Below are 16,357 nucleotides of genomic sequence, written 5' to 3' on the forward strand. Positions count from 1 at the left end.
ACTGGTAGTAACTGAGTGCAGCTGCAGCTCTATACCATGGGTGGCCATGTGGCCACCCAGGAATCAAAGGTTTCTGACCCATCACATTTCCATCATTTTTCTTGTCCACCTTTCTAAGCCAGGGCCCTTCTAGCAAATTCCATCTGTCTGACAGCAATTGGTAATCAACTTGACCTGCAGCCCCTTTCCCCTCCCGGGAGGTTGCTCTGTGAGGCTGGAAGCACCTCACCTTTAATCATGCCTGTATCTTTCCCATGATCAGCTCTACCCTGGCTATCAGTCAATATTCGCATACAAAAAGATAATCATTTGAAAATTCCAAGGATTTTAGGGATTGTATTGCTAGGAAATGGGGACGAAGACCAGGAGACCAAATACATATTTCACAGTATCAAAGAAACATGTTACTTTTGGAGATTGGCAAAAACAAACAAACAAACAAAAACTGGATTTTTGGCTCCATCCGAGACCCATTCAGTACTGGGGAAGGGTATGAGGACATAACTGACATGTTTAACAAGCCTCCCAGGTGGTTATGCTGCAGATGATTTTTAAAACCTAAATATGTAAAGTGATGCCTAGGATTATACAACCCTGAACGATGCTTTGGAATGTGTATTTTATGCTTTACCACAGACATTTCAATTTGAGAAGCCCAATATTTTAAAATAAGCCATACAATTAACACCCAACTTAGAATATCCACCCTAATTTCTGCTTAGTTCTGCTTTCTTCCTATAATAGATCTTATCAGTGCAACGTGCTAGCCTGATAAGAGTCCTTCAGTTTAATCTTGCTTTATTCCCAACTCACACAGATTAGAAGTAAATTTATATGGCTCCTGGTAGGAAACAGGTGTTAAACAGATGAACAATTAGTGGATATCTGTTTAAACTGAGATTTTTTTATAACTGATGTTTAGAAATGAATCATCATAAACATGTCTGAATATTTTACAACTGGTAATTTCTTAATTCTGCCCCACCAAAACTTACCTGTTGACTGACTTAAGCCTGGGCTTGGGCCCAGACTCTGATTTAAACATCCTATATGACTTTATGAGTAGGTAAATTTAGGAAACAGATGGTACTGATATTTTTCTCCTCCAATCCCAAAGTAACAACTCCTAACTGTAACTTAAATCTTCACATAATTACTAAAATTATTTTTACCAGGAATGTTCACTTGAGAGTCTAAATAAAAGCACTTTAAGATCAAAACAACTTACGGTTACTGTCACCTAAGACTAAGAGGAAGAATTTTCCTCTTCAGTCAGGGGGAAAAAAGCTTAAATCTGTATATTCCTCAGTAACCTACTTAGTTCTAAGTTCACCTCTACTTGTTTAACTCTCCCACCCCAAAGCAAAAATCATTCCTATTAATTAGTATCCCCATCTCAAAATAACAATGGTTTTCTGTAAATAATCCAAAGTAGACCTTCCAATATATATTTTTTTTTTTTTTGCAAATGGAAGTTTTTAAAAGGCACAGAGGAGCTTGCTGCTGGTACCTGCCAGTTACCTAAAAGTTAACCTAGTAATAGGAAATTTTTTTGTTTATATATACACTGAACTATAGTTATCAGTATCTAAGGCAAAATGATCTCAGAGAAGTTAATACTGGCAAAGTCAATGTCTTCATGTGTGAATTAGGCAGTTAATCAAGTCAGACATCACTATCATTGCCAAATGAAGAAAGCTACAGGTACTCAAAGATACCAAGTATGTGTTCAGAGATAAAAATTAAGATGATCACTAGACAAGATCAGTGGAAAATAAGCAGCAGTACTGCACCAATGCAAGACAAAATATACTTTATTGTGACAGCAAATGCACATAGTGCTGTAGGTAAGGCATGCTACTAGGAATCTGCATATAATCAAAAGCCAGTATGGAAATGAATGGAAATGAATGCTGTTGTTCTCAGATTGAGTCCATGGTGGAGAAAGGATAGTTTGTGTCCACTTATTTCAAATGCAGTATCATACCTACTTAATCAGTTACCTATGCTTCTAACCAACAGCCCAGTGGCAAATAAGAGGAACTTAACTGTACTCAGAAGTCACTTTTAATATCAACGACAGAAATATTTCACTAATTCAACTGAGGCAAATTTCCTTTCTAGACAAAGGACCTAGAAATTGAGCATGCAAAACATCCATCCATTCATTCATTCAAATAATTAGCCAATTTTACCGTCATTTAATTCCACCAGAAGCAAATACTAGAATATCTAGAAGTAGTTTGGGTAAAGAAACATTTACATTTTAATATTTTGTAATGTCATAAATTTGGGGCTAAAATAACACCAGGTCAAATTTGATCCCTTTGTATGTGAGGGTACAAAGTACAGTTTTCGTTTCAACAGCTGAACTTCTGAGAGAAGAGCTGAAAAAAATTATAATAAGAGATCTAGGCCTTTGATGGAAACTATTAGGCTCTACAGACTTGTCAAAAAATCAATGCAAAACTGAGGGGGAAAGGCTGAAATGCTTTGTAAAGCAGTATTTTTAGACAAGTTGCTTCATTTCCCCCTTTTCTAAAACAGATGCAGATTAAATTTTTTTTTGCATGAATGCACATTGACATTCTGTTCAACTGTTTTCTAAATGCAACACTGCGGGTTTCAACAGTATGCTTTCATTTAAACAAAGAATATTATATGCATGGTCAATTTAGTTTAAGAGATGAAAAAAAACTTTACTACTATGAAAATTGCTTATCAAATACTCTCCTCTTTTATAAGGTGTTTTTAAAAGCAACACAGGACCAAAAGCATCCAACTATTACTTTATTTATATTACTATGCTTAAGTTACATGGAAAAAGACAACCCAGCAGTTCTGTCCCATCTCAGAAAAAGTTTCCAATCAACACCAATTATGTGGTGACAAATAACTAGGAATGGTAACATCTTTGGGCCAAGACTGACAAGGAAGAATGGGCTCTGGTGCTACGGTTCATCTCCAACAAGAATATGGCACACCGGCCAGCACAAGCCATGCTAACACTGAGCCTTTAGCGCTGGGCACAGATTCGGATCTCTTCTCTGAAGCTAGCAAATCAAGTGAAATAACTGGGTTTAAAAAAAAAAGTTTAAAATGAAGCCCAAGTTTAAAAACCATACTCCTAACATTTTCCTTTCACAATTGACATAAAACACACTTTTTCACTCTAACAGCCCAGATTTTTTTCCTTACATAGCTCACCACATAGCTGCAGACAGACTCTTCTGCCTCAAGATGTAAACATAGGGTAAAAAATTAACGGCATCTGCATAATATTCTCTCTACACACTGCTGTTGGATGGAAAATACAAAATTAAAAAAAAAAAAAAAAAAGAAAGGTTCCATCTTAGATTCTCACAACCTCTTGTTCCGCAGTTCATTAATCCGACTCTGATGCTAAGGTGACAGTGTATGTAAGTAGATTTTTGTTTTCAGTGAAGGAGACCTGGGAAAAGATGGATTTCTCTCTGTATCTTCAAGAGTTATCAGATGGTACATGCTCCTCAAAGCCCTCACTCTCTCGAACTAGAGCACGTTCCAGGATCACGCGGCCTTCCTTATATCGCTGGCTGTCTTCAGTGGCAAACTCATAGATCCATCCCAGTTTGCTATTGCAGTTTTTGCAGCTCACATCTCGAACCATGTGGCGGCCAGTGAGCATGACCCGATCTTGAACTTCACTGTACTGCAGGTTAACTACCTAACAAGGGACAAGGAAAATCAAAATTGCAAGGCATGTTAGTTATTTGCCAAGTATGTACAAAATATTATGGTTAATGCAACAGCAACTTCAGAAAAGGAGAAAGAAGTTGTTACTTTAGTGAAACCTGTAATACCCAAGACTTATTTATAGAAGCTGCTGGGGCAGGCAGACATCTGGAAATTGCACTACACTAGACATCTAATGCAATCATGCACTACCATACTAGCCTAAGTCACACTATTTAAACATACTAGTTACATTTCTGTGTTGCAGGTAAGAAAAAGTCCTGGAATTGGAGCCATAAAATGTAGGTTTGGGTCCAGTTGTAGTAATTCATCATTATTCAATGATGAGTGCAAATAATACAATCCATGTAAAAGAACCTAATGCACCATAGTTATTTCACAAAACAGTCTGTCAGTTTGTTTCTGAAAATATACTTTATATATAGACTGGGACAGATTAAGCCTACTAAAGACCATACATCTGCAGTACATAGTTTTAAAGTGAATTCAAAGACAATGAACACAATGAAGTGGGTCTGAGACAATGTGTAATGAATTTCCACTGATTCTGAATACCCAACAATCTTCTACACTTTCCTTTTCTGTAAAGGGCCAGATAGTACATATTTCTGGCTTTGACGGCTCTGTGGTCTTTGTTGCAACTTTTTAACTCTGGCACTGTAGCATGAAAGAAGCTGTAGACAATACGTAACGCACAAGCAGAGCTGTGTTCCATTACATTTACCAAAACAGGCAGCTGTCCTGCTGCAGTGTGCCCTCCTCTGTACCAAAATAAATGTCAAAGAGTAAGCGCCATCAATTCTGAGAAAAGCTGCTTCTACATGGAACAGAGGAGTGCCCACTGGGGAAGTTCATCTGATCTTCTAAGAACAGTACCCTAGACTAGCTATGTTCCTTAGCCTAAAATACTTGGAAATTCAACTTTTCTATTATATACCAGATTCTGGGAGGCAGAATCACGGCATCCAATTTGAAAGCAAGCCAGAAATTAGAGAGACAGGCAGACTGGGCACACACTTGCAAATCAGAAAAACACTCTTCCTGTCAGCAAATCCATGGAAGGATGATTGGTGAGCATGAATTAGAGCATGAAAAGTTGGTTAGATGATCCTTATTCGCTGTCAAGTTATAATAGTTTAACGCCACTATCTCCCTATACGGATAAACCAGTGACATGTGGAGAAAGGTAGGTGGGTATCTTGACCTGTTCCTTCCATAGTCTGTGCTGAAGTCGCTACCAAATTCTTACACTGAACATTTCCTGAGGCAACAGAGATCACACTTCTTTATACTTTTTTTTTTTTTTTTGAGACTGAGTCTCACTCTGTTGCCTAGGCTGGAGTGCAGTGGCGCTATCTCAGCTCACCACAACCTCCGCCTCCCAGGTTCAAGCGTTTCTCCTGCCTCAGCCTCCCGAGTAGCTGGGACTACAGGCACACACCACCACGCCCAACTAATTTTTGTATTTTTAGTAGAAATGGTGTTTCACCATGTTGGCCAGGCTGGTCTCGAACTCCTGACCTCGTGATCTGCCCACCTCGGCCTCCCAAAGTGCTGGGATTACAGGCATGAGCCACTGTGCCCAGCCTACTTCTTCAAACTTCCAAGGTTAAAATCACATCCTAGTAACACCTTCCTAAGGTCCCATCAAAGACGAGCTAGTGGGCAATCATTTCTGTAGATTTCAAGCTCTCATTCTCACTCTTCCTGGTATCTCTAAGCTCTGAGGGGGTATTCTGGTGTTGCTGTCAAATACAGCCAATGAGCCCACTTAGGAATCAAACTTTTTCTCACTAACCTTGTTAAAAAGAAATGCTCTGCCAGTGGCGCCTGTGAAACGAGTGGAGATGAGTTCTGAGCGGTTGGTCAGGATCGTATCACAGTTTGCACAAGAAAACAGACGGGTACCACCGATATGATCAAGGAAAATTCTGCCCATTTTTATGGCTGAAGTTCTAAAAACCTAGGAGCAAATAGAAAAGGATAACAAATGCATTATAATAATCATGTTAGCACCTACTTGGGGGGTGTCATAGAGAACAATTTATATACGTTATTTATGTAATCTCTGCTTTGTAGTACTCAATGTGTGAAATAGCTGATCCTGAACAAAAAGATCCAAAGTTCACACACTGAACAAATAAACAGGCATGCCTAACCTAAGAAGATTTTAAAGCAGTGAGCCAAGGAAGTAAACCTATTAGCCAAGGCCAAAGAATAGTGTCACTTCTCTTATGGCTGGTGTGGAAAAAGAAAATGGAAAGTGGAATTTCAGAAAATGAATGCTGTAAAGCACTGGCAGAGAGGTGAGAAAAAAGGTTTAGCATAAATGTTAAGTATACGTTCTGAGCATGTATAATTTCAGAAAAGAATTGTGAGGTTTCAGTGGGATACAAGTAGATAAAGGGGCAATTAGAAAACAAGAAGAGAGTAGTCTGGTTTGAGAACACAGAGTGAGTAGGTCTGTGATCACCAGGTGCATTTACAACTATAGAGGTGATGACTAACTTTAAGTCAATGTCTAGGGAGCACTGTTACTAGGTACTTATTTCAAAATTGTCACAGCTCTGTGAGGTTGTTACCATCACTTCACAGATCATCCAAGTCAAGGCTAAAAAGGTTATTAACTGGTCAAAGGTTACAAAGCTGTTAACTACAGAAAAGTACAGAATGCAATTCACCTAATTCAAAGTTCTTCCATGATCCTACACTGCCTCCAAGATGGTCCAGGCTGGCATAAGGCTAAAGCAATGAGAACAGAATAAGGGAAAGATAAGCTTTCCCATACATAACTTGATTATCTTTAAGAAATCTTACTGATTCAATACATCATAAAAGCGCTGAAACACTGAAAAGACGTAAGTTTGAAACATGTCTGAAACTAGGCTAACACTTTATAACATTCAAAAGTTAGGGAAGTTACTATATGCAAGTTCTTAAATTCATCATAACTAATTATCCTAAACAGTATTCTTAAAGATCTAGATATAGTCAAGAATATACCACAGTTTTAATTTAAAACATAATTTATTCTCAGGTATAGTTATCAGCGCCTGTGTTTTAAATATTTATTATACATCTTTCCAATGGCATGCAGAGCTAATGTAACTGCCACTGTGGGAAAAAAAAACTCCAGAATGCATGTTTGTAACGAGAATCTACTGTTGTCTTAAGATTGGGGGAATTCCATTATAAATTTAAAAGGAAATTCCATTCCTTCTAGGTCTATGAACTTCCCCAGCCATTAGGCGGTCCTAATGTCACTAGAAATGTTATCACAAAAATCATTATGACTCCCCTTAAACATTATGAAAGTTTAATAGGGAATAAAAAACAAATGGTGAATATAATGACAATGTGCAGCTAGTAAAAGGAAAACCAGCATATTAGCAAGCATCACAATGAACCTTGCACTAAAACACAGACTTAAGCTATAATATTTAACTTTCTAATTACATTTCTATAAAACAACAAAAGGAAACACTTATTGCCTTATTTCAGCCTTTAAGATTACCGCATTATTTTTTTCCAGATGATTAAGAATACAACACTTGGCCAGGTGCGGTGGCTCACGCCTGTAATCCCAGCACTTTGTGAGTCTGAGGTGGGCGGATCACCTGGGGTCAGGAGTTCAAGACCAGCCTGGTTAACATGGTGAAACTCTGTCTCTATTAAAAATACAAAAATTAGTCAGACGTGGTGGCGCACGCCTGTAGTCTCAGCTACTCGGGAGGCTGAGGCAGGAGAATGGCTTGAACACAGGAGGCAGAGGTCGCAGTGAGCCAAGATCGTGCCACTGCACTCCAGCCTGGGTGACAGAGCAAGACTCCGTCTCAAAAAAGAAAACAGAATACATTTATTATTTATTTACATAGAAGTCAGAAGTTGCAAATTCGAGGCCTACAGGCTGAATTCATTTGGTAGCCTAGGAATACAGCAGTGAACAGATACAAAAATCCTTCCCTAAAAAACATATGTGGACATGTCTGTTTTATTTGGGTCACACAGTTTTTAATTTTCATTTTAAAAAGTTGAGATGACATTTAAAATTTGGAAGATCTCATTAAAGAGCCTGTAGTTTGGATTTCTTTTTAACAATGGGGAGGGCACATATTCTCCTATGGCAACAACTGACTGCAAGTGAGCTGCACCCCCTAACCCTCACCAGGCCATTTTATTTGCTCAGTCTCCACTTTGCTTCACACAATTACTTCACCTCTTTGGTCCTTGAACCAGTATTTGAATGTATGACTCCTGATATAAATAAAACATTCAACAAACCTGTGAGCAGTTAAGTTTGGTCATGTTTCTGAATCTTGATCATTAACAGAAGGGAATCAACAGCAAGGTTTTGGAGTCTCAGCCGTTGAGGTATAGGCCTCAGATTCTGTATGTGTTTGAAGACTAGTATTTGTGCAGTCATTTGTAACCTCCAGCTAGGGGTCTGGGATTCATTATTTTAAAGCCAATTTCCCTTAAGACTTTTAAATACAATATTCATGTTGTAATTTATTTCAACTGTAATGGAGAGTAACTACCTGTATCTACATTGACCACTGTGACACCATACGGTTGTGGTAAATGCGCTGGACTTCCAAGTGAACTTTCCCTATACCTTCTGCCTACATCATTTTATCCTTGGCTAAAAACTACTGTGATCATTTCCTACTGAGGGTAAATACACTTAACATGCCTTTTTCCCCTGATTCCATCTATTTTTTCTCTTTACCCAAGTATTTTTACTGGATTCAATTATATGATTCATTACCAAGACCAAAAATATCTGAGCAAAACCTTATGTTACACTATTCCTAGTTGTGGTTGCCATTTATAGAGAATTATATATATAGAACTGTAGAATGTAGTTTTTGTTTGCTAAGAAAGATAAGTTAGAATGACACAGGATCTAGCAGAAGCAAGCAAAACATCACTTGCTGTCAAAGGTCTTTAGGAAGTAGAAAAACCTCTGTAGGGTCCTTAGGCTCCAAGAGGTAGCCCTGGCCTTTGCAGGGTTAGAAACTCAACCTAACACTGCCACTATTCAAACTCTCAAGAGGCTGACATCCATTAAAATGCCACTGCTATAGTCTCAATGTTTGTGTACCCCCCACCATTCATATGTGATATTACCAGGTGATTAGGTCACAAGCACAGAGCCTTCAAAAATGGGATTACTATCCTTATAAAAGGGTCCCAGAGAGCTGCCTGCTCCTTTCCACCATGTGAGGACGAAGCTAAAAGGTACCATCAACAGACATTGAATCTTATGTTGGACTTCCTGGCCTCCAGAACTGGGAGAAATAAATTTGTTGTTTATAAGCCATCCAGTCTATAGTACCCTGTTAGAGCAGCCAGAAGGAACTAAGACAGCCACTTATTTAAGGAGGACAAAGGCCGGGCGCGGTGGCTCACACCTGTAATCCCGGCACTTTGGGGAGGCCAAGGTGGGCGGATCACGACGTCAGGAGATCGAAACCATCCTGGCTAACACAGTGAAACCCCGTCTCTACTAAAAATACAAAAAAATTAGCCGGGCATGGTGGCGGGCACCTGTAGTCCCAGCTACTCGGGAGGCTGAGGCAGGAGAAAGGCATGAATCCAGGAGGCGGAGCTTGCAGTGAGCTGAGATTGTGCTGTTGCATTCCAGCCTGGGCCACAGAGTGAGACTCCGTCTCAAAAAAAACCAAAAAAAAAACAAAGGAGGACAGTCATTAAAAAGCTAAGATATAACACTTGAATCAGGCTTCTCTGGACCTGAATAACATACTGAACTCTGCCTTAGACCTAATAATTATTTAGCATCTACACTGTATGGGACACTGTACTTGGTATTTACATACCACATTTAATTTTGACAATTTTTAAAGTAGGTATTTATCACCTCACTTTTATAGATGAATTAAAGAGACTGTGACTTTCCAGAAGTGGCCAAGCCACTGCATTCTATTATCTCTCTAGTGATTAGAGGGCTGTCAGATTTACTCTCTCCCTCAGGGTTTACCATCAGCCCTTCCTGCTTCCATGCTGTTCCTCCTGTATTCCCTATCTTGGTTGATGCCAACTGCAGTCACAAACTCTCCTAAACTAGAAACCCTAGTAAGTCATTTAAAGAACTGAAAAATTAACAAGACTTCCTAAATCACTTTTGGAAGTTTTCCTCCCTCCCCTTCATCACTGTATTAGATTCAAACTCTCCTCACATCCGGATAAAACTTTCAGGGTCAGTGAGTGTGACTGTTAAACCCAACATACATTCATACATACCACTTCATTTCTGCTACATAGAGCTACAAAAATATGGTCAAAGGCATGTGCTGCCCATTTCTAAAAGCTCATAGAGACTGCTCCTTTATAAAATATGAAACTTTTTTCTGACAGAATAGAAAATTGCAGGTTATTTTTTAAAAAGAAAAAAAAAAAACTGCTTTATTAAGGAATACTCTACATGACAAAGTTTACTCACTACAAGTGTACAATTCAATGACTTCTAGTCAATTTATAAAATTGTGCCACTATCACCACCAATTGGCTTTAGAATGCTTCCATCAGTCCCTCAAAAATTCCCACACACCAGCCTGCAGCCAATACCTTCTCCAACTCCCAGCCACTGGCAACCACTGATCTGCTTTCTGTCTGATTGCTTTTATATTCAAAATATTTCCCAAGTATGCTAATCACCTTGCTTGGACTTAGAGTAATCCCAGATCTCTTCAGCCCTGTATTTCTAAAACATCTTAAGAGTGAGCTGCTTTCACAGACAGCTAATGTTTGGTGTTGATTCTGGGGGCAGCTTACTGTGTCCTTTAGTAGCAACACACAGGCTTTGGTATATGTCAGTGCTGAAGTTCAAGTTTATAGTGAAATGAGAGCTAAACTCATCATAAAGCTTAAGTTTTATTTAAGATGTTCCCTACCTTATCATGTTATAAATAAGGCCTCTTTGGTACTATCTTCTTGTAGGTCCAGGTTATAAAAATCCTAAAAAGGTTGAATAAGAAAAGTACCAAGCTCGACTGTTTAACTGGAAGACTATTCTTAGTTTATTTGAAATTACCTGAAACAGTGAGGGGCTGGGATGAAAATATAAGTGAAATTTATAGATAATTTCATAGATCGTACTTTAGTATTATTTTCAATTTCCTCCCTCTCTCACCAATAGCATATTTAGCTATCTACAACTTCCAATTTCTCTTTTATCAGAAGACTCTGGTGAAATATTAACATTTTAGGATCTCTGCCTTGTTACAGAATTTTTTTTTTTTTTAATTACAGAATCTGTAAGAGGGGAAAAAAAAAAGATGATTCTCTTCAGAAATCTGCCAAAGAGTCTCCAGGAATGCATTATTTTAAAATGCATGATGGATATGATGGACTATATAATTTCCTAGTTTGCTTCCACATCAATAAAACAATTTTCTAAAAAGACTATTGGTTTATTTTACACATACACTATCAAGCGAAATACGGTATCTTGTTCACTTGTCTGGCTCATTGCTGACTGTTTTCCTTAAAAGCTGGGAAGGCTGTGGGTCAATTCAGCTCGCCACCTGTTTCTGTACTGCCCACAAGCTGAGAATGAATTTTGTACTTTTAAATGGTTGGGGGGAGGGGAGAATATTTTCTGACACAAGATATATGACATTCACACTTGAGTGTCAAGGTTTTTAGGAACACAGCCACGCCCATTTGTTTACACTTTACTCCTTCCACTTTACAATGAAGAGGTATGAGGAGCTGCTACAGAAACCTTCTGGCTTGCAAAGTTTAAAATATTTTTTACCTGGCCCTTTACCAAAAAAAAGTTTTCCCTGCTTAAAAACACATTCTGATAGTGAAAGAGCTTTGCATTTAGAAAGCAGTCTTTCCCAGAAAAAATGGAAACTTGGTTGGCATTTGGGATTAAAGCTAGATAGGAGTATTTGAAAAGATTAGTTTAATCCCATTCCCCTTTTCTTTACTGATTTTCTAGCTAAAATCCTTAACTTTCTGTAACCAGTTCAGCATGTTGAAGATCAACTCTAATAAAGATTATAAAAATAGATAATATCTACCAGCTGCTCTCTCCTCTCTCCACCCCCAGGACTTAAACTGTGGAGCTGAGACACTTGAATTCTGGAGATTCCTAGGTTCAAATCTCAGCTCTTCCCCCTTAATAGCTTTGGAAACACTGGGTGAGTTATCCTCTCCTGTTTCATCTGTAAAATGGTGAGAGCAGCAGCCATCTCTGAGTTATGAGAAATTAAGTGGAGATACTGTATTCTGAGAACGGTGCCTAGCACACAGTGAATGCTCAATAAAGGTCAGTAAAACTAGATTATCTTTTTCAACATTCCCCATCCCAACTCACCCTATGACAGATGAGAAAAGCATGGCTCACAAAGGATATGAAACAATAACAATTAACTGGCTTCACTTCCTGCTAATTATGCTAAAGCTAAGCGACCAGGTGATAGAAATCAGAAGCTGGAGGAAAGTTAGAAACCTTCTGAAGCATGTCACAGTTCTGGGTCTTAAAATAGTTACTTGTTGTCCCTATAATTAATAATCCAGTTTGGTTTCAACCCTGGCAAGTGGAATTAGTCAAGGGAGGCACCACTTCCCAGCCCTAAAAATACCAGGGAGGGTAGGTATCTATTTGCATCTCATAGAACCTTCTGATGGAAAAACACCCAGTTCACAGATAAACTTTTCCTTAGTAAATGAAACCATCGCCTCAGGGCATTTCCATAGAATACACACTTCACCAGATCCCCAGTGTTGGACAGACCACAGTGGGTTTTCCATTGCATCAGAAGATGGGACCAAGGCAAGGTACAAAGACTCTGCTGCAGGGAACTGAGTATGCAGGCATCTAGCGCAGAAAGGGTTAAAGGAACCTGCCCCTTGCAGAGGTGGTTTTGTTTTGCAATGACTCTGCTAAAATGGAATCCCGTGGAAGCCAGCTTTCCTATCTCGTTTTTAATCTCTTCCCTCGCCAAAACAAAGGATAAAAACCCAAATAACTTTTAAGAGTGCTGGGTTGATTACTATAATAATCAGCACTTACTGCTATTGTAATTTCATCAACTCTTTATACTGAGTTGTGACTAAACGCTATTTAAAAATCTACGTGGGAAAACAGTTTGATCCATACAATCAACTTTCCAATTTTTGTGCAAAATATGTAACAAGCTAAGTTTTCAGTGACACAAGCAAGCTCTGCTATCCTCTTGCAGTACGTGACCAGTTTACTTTGCTGTGTCAAATGATGTCCTGTTGTGGAATCAGGTCTTCATTTGCAGTACGTTTTAAGGATATATTTTTGTTCTCCCCCCTCAATAATGCCTTATTTTTTCCTGTTTTGTTAGATGACTTTGAAGTTCACTATATTTCAATAACACTTATATTTAAATATTAGAAAATAAGACTAGTCATTTCACTCAGGAAACCGTGTGTGTTAGTGCACAATCTGAGTTGGTCATCCCCCGCTAAACCCTAGCAAGACAATTTCATGGTCTCCTTTGTTGTGATGCAATACCAAAAGCCTCTAACTAGATGGATTGACGTGTAATTTACCTGTCTGGCTTCCCGACTCAAGTGTCAAGTAGCAACTTCAGGTCTAGCTAAGGTTCAGTTCCTGCATTACACTGACATTACTACACAGGATTATCTTAAAACTGACATTGATCTCTATAGTTATTCACCATTAAATCTAGAATGATATTTTAGGCACACATATACCTAGGACTACCTTTATGTCTCATGGACTGTTTTTCAGAGGATAGTAGCTGCTTTAATTACTTCTTTTCATAATTTTTGGCCTTATTTCCTTTCACTTTTTTCTAAACCTGTTTATTTTTCTCATTACTTAAATAGAAAACAGAAAAGGGAAATTAGTCTAGAGAAAAGTTCGCAATGATCCAACCAGGTAACATTATTTTCCAAGCTACATATATTTTACTAACGTCTCATAACTTGCTAAAATTATTGCTCGATCGCATTTGTCCACGACTTTTGATTAAGTTATAAGCTTCTAGAGAAACTATTCTAAATTCTTTGTACTTTACTTCTTACCTAACCCAGTACAAGTATGCGATAAACTTTCAGGAAACGAATTCACCAAGGCACTTCACTTCTGGCATGAATATGTACCCTGGGAACACCACATGCTTTTTGGTTCCTCTTTGGTGGAATGCAGCTGCGACGCTCTCTATGTGGCTATGCAAAGTTAGCTAATATCCTACTCCTCCCAGTTTCTTCACCACCAAGCCTACTAATTTTCCAAAAACACAAGGTTAGCCCGAAGTTACTTCAGGTTTTCCATCTGTCAAGACGACGTGGAATAAAAATCCTCAGATTACCAACAGATCTCTGTAAACAGAAAAAGTTTAAAAATAAATGAGCTGTACAGCTTCCCAGACTCTCCCTTGAAAGGAAGATTAGTTGGTATCAGGATTAAACAGATCTTTGTAGTATTTCAATTTCCCACTCCCGCTGATCCGCGCACTCATTTGTCCCATCTACCTGCAGAGAAGGTACAGGAAAGGGGTTGCAAGGGCACGCCCACCCTCCCAACTGCAAGCGGAGGGAAGGCCGCAGCCCGAATCTGGCGGAGCTGGGCCGGCCCGGGCGACCCCCGGGTGGGCTCACCCGGCAGCCGCAGTGGGGCCCGCGAGCGCCCCCGCCGGCCCAGCTGATGGAGGCCACGTGACGCCAGCCGGCCAATCGGGAGGGCCCGGGGCGGCAGAGCGCGGCGGCGGCGGTGGCGGCGGGGCCTCCCTCGGCACAACAAACACGAGCAGGAAACAGCTGAGCGGGTGGCCGGCGGGCTCTCTTGGTCCCGACACTCGGCGGGCTGCCCAACCGTCACCCTGCGCTGTCAGTCCCGGGTCCTCTGGGCAGGAGGGCGGGGGAGGCGGACGTTCATGGGGGGGAGGGGGCAAAGGGAGACACCGCCCCAGCCCGGTGGCTGGGCCGCTTGGGCCGGGCGTGGGCCCTGCTCAGGACGGTTCACGCCGTGCGGTCATCGCGGCCCAAACAACTCGGTCAAGTTCCGACTTGGATTCAGGGCGGAGACCGGGCGCGCCCCCGACTATGCGACGGGTGGGGGCGGGGCAGCCGCGGCGCGGCGCGGCGGGTGGGGGGTCGCGGCCAGACCGTCCGCCCAGGGGGCGCCGTGGGCCTCGGCGGCGGGCCTCGGAGGACGCGACGGGGAAACGGGGCGGAGGCGCGGGCGCCGCGCGGAGGGGTTGCGGCTGTTGTCGCACCGGTCGCCCGGCTGCGCGGCGGGGGCGGGCCGACGGCGGCCGCCGCGCCAGGCCTCACAAAGAGCAAACAGCCCCGCGCGTCCGCCTGCGGTCCCAGCGCCGGGGCCCACCCTGAAGGATCGGGGGCGGCCGCTCTGGGACCCTGGGAAGAGCGCGGCGAGGAAAAGGCACTTCCTGCCTGGGCCCCCCACCCTGGGCCGATCCCCGAGTGCCTCGAAGCCGCCCGACCCGAACGGGCGCCTCAGTCCCCACCGGCCCCGAGTCCAGCCCCTCCCGCGGGACTCACCCTGAGCGGCGGTGAGATCCGCGGCTGCCAGCGGCTTGTCGCTCTTCAGCTGGTATGAAGCCCCTCGGCCACCCGAGTCTCCAGGTTTAGTCAGGCCCTGGCCTTAGCCCCGCCTCTCCCTGGTTGGGCCTCAACGTCAGTCACCCGGCGTGGCTCCGCCCCCCCGCAGTCAGCTCTCCCGGTTGGCCCAGAACGCCCTTTATTTCTAGGCCCCGCCCGTGTCCTCGGCCTCCTGCCTTTTTCGCGGAGCCCCGCCCCTTCTCTGGCTCACCCTCCCCCACTCCCGCACCCCTCCGCTTCGCGGCCCACCCCTCTCGGAAGCCGCAGACCCAGGGCAGGCTTGCGACAGCTCGCCCCGCCCCTGACCCAGCACCTCGGACTCGTACAGCCAATCAAAGAGGCTAACTCTGCCCCTTCTCTCGAGGCGGCCAATGTAGTCAGTCTGGGGACCCCCCTCCCCCTTTCAGCTGAGCGCACACAACACAGCATCCACGTGAGTCAGCTTCTTAAAGGCGAAGGCTTGGCCTGTCTAATTGCGGCAGCTGCGAGACATCGCGCGTCATTAGCGTCACCAGGTAGCGGCTGGAGCCGAGCTTCCTGATACCTAGTGAGCCGCGGTGATGACAAATGAAAACAATAAGCTGTTTCCTAGACAAACAGCTGCCTACGTAACTAAAGTGCACCGTGTAATTCGTTTCTTGGAGGCCGTTTCCCCGACCACCCCTGGTAGAGGGCTGCCTTTTGCTTTCAAACCCCTAGCCCTCGAGTCTAAGCGCATAGGCACTCCTAAGAAACATCTGTGGATACAGGATTTTTCAACTGCGCTTGACTTTATTTACAACTCATGTGAATGTTTTTTCTGGGTAGTGGAAATGATTCTCAAAAAGATGAAGAAATTCAGTCTTCTATATGGCGAATTTCTGCCTCAGAGAGTGAGATTTGTTTATTGCAAAGAGCAGCTGTTCCCTTAACCCTTATCAATGCTTAAGATGGAAGATGTTGCTTCTCATTCCATTAGAGTTGCCCAGGTAATTACATCTCTATTAGCTGACTTTCGGGATAAAACCAAAATATTTGATGACGCATACCT

At 42.0% G+C, this 16,357-nt stretch overlaps 1 protein-coding gene across 11 annotated transcripts; it reads right to left on the bottom strand.

Annotated features, from left to right (window-relative positions):
• Positions 1 to 1,796: 1,796 nt before the first annotated feature.
• YPEL5 (yippee like 5) lies at positions 1,797 to 15,443 on the bottom strand. 11 transcript variants are annotated; one of them, XM_054677764.1, is made up of 6 exons: positions 15,268 to 15,357; positions 13,789 to 14,085; positions 7,250 to 7,403; positions 6,417 to 6,477; positions 5,534 to 5,698; positions 1,797 to 3,706 (listed from the first exon to the last, which is right to left on the bottom strand). In XM_054677764.1, exons 5-6 carry the CDS (start codon positions 5,672 to 5,674, stop codon positions 3,482 to 3,484), a joined length of 366 nt encoding a protein of 121 aa, XP_054533739.1. In that variant the 5' UTR covers positions 5,675 to 5,698; positions 6,417 to 6,477; positions 7,250 to 7,403; positions 13,789 to 14,085; positions 15,268 to 15,357; the 3' UTR covers positions 1,797 to 3,481. The 11 variants fall into 11 exon arrangements, with proteins under 11 accessions (XP_054533739.1, XP_063645254.1, XP_063645256.1 ...); XM_063789184.1 differs by lacking the exon at positions 7,250 to 7,403 and adding an exon at positions 10,650 to 10,713; XM_063789186.1 differs by lacking the exon at positions 13,789 to 14,085 and having other exon boundaries at positions 15,268 to 15,443.
• Positions 15,444 to 16,357: the final 914 nt, after the last annotated feature.

The sequence above is a fragment of the Pan troglodytes genome, chromosome 12 (assembly GCF_028858775.2).
Source record: "Pan troglodytes isolate AG18354 chromosome 12, NHGRI_mPanTro3-v2.0_pri, whole genome shotgun sequence".
Taxonomy (NCBI): Eukaryota; Metazoa; Chordata; class Mammalia; order Primates; family Hominidae; genus Pan; species Pan troglodytes.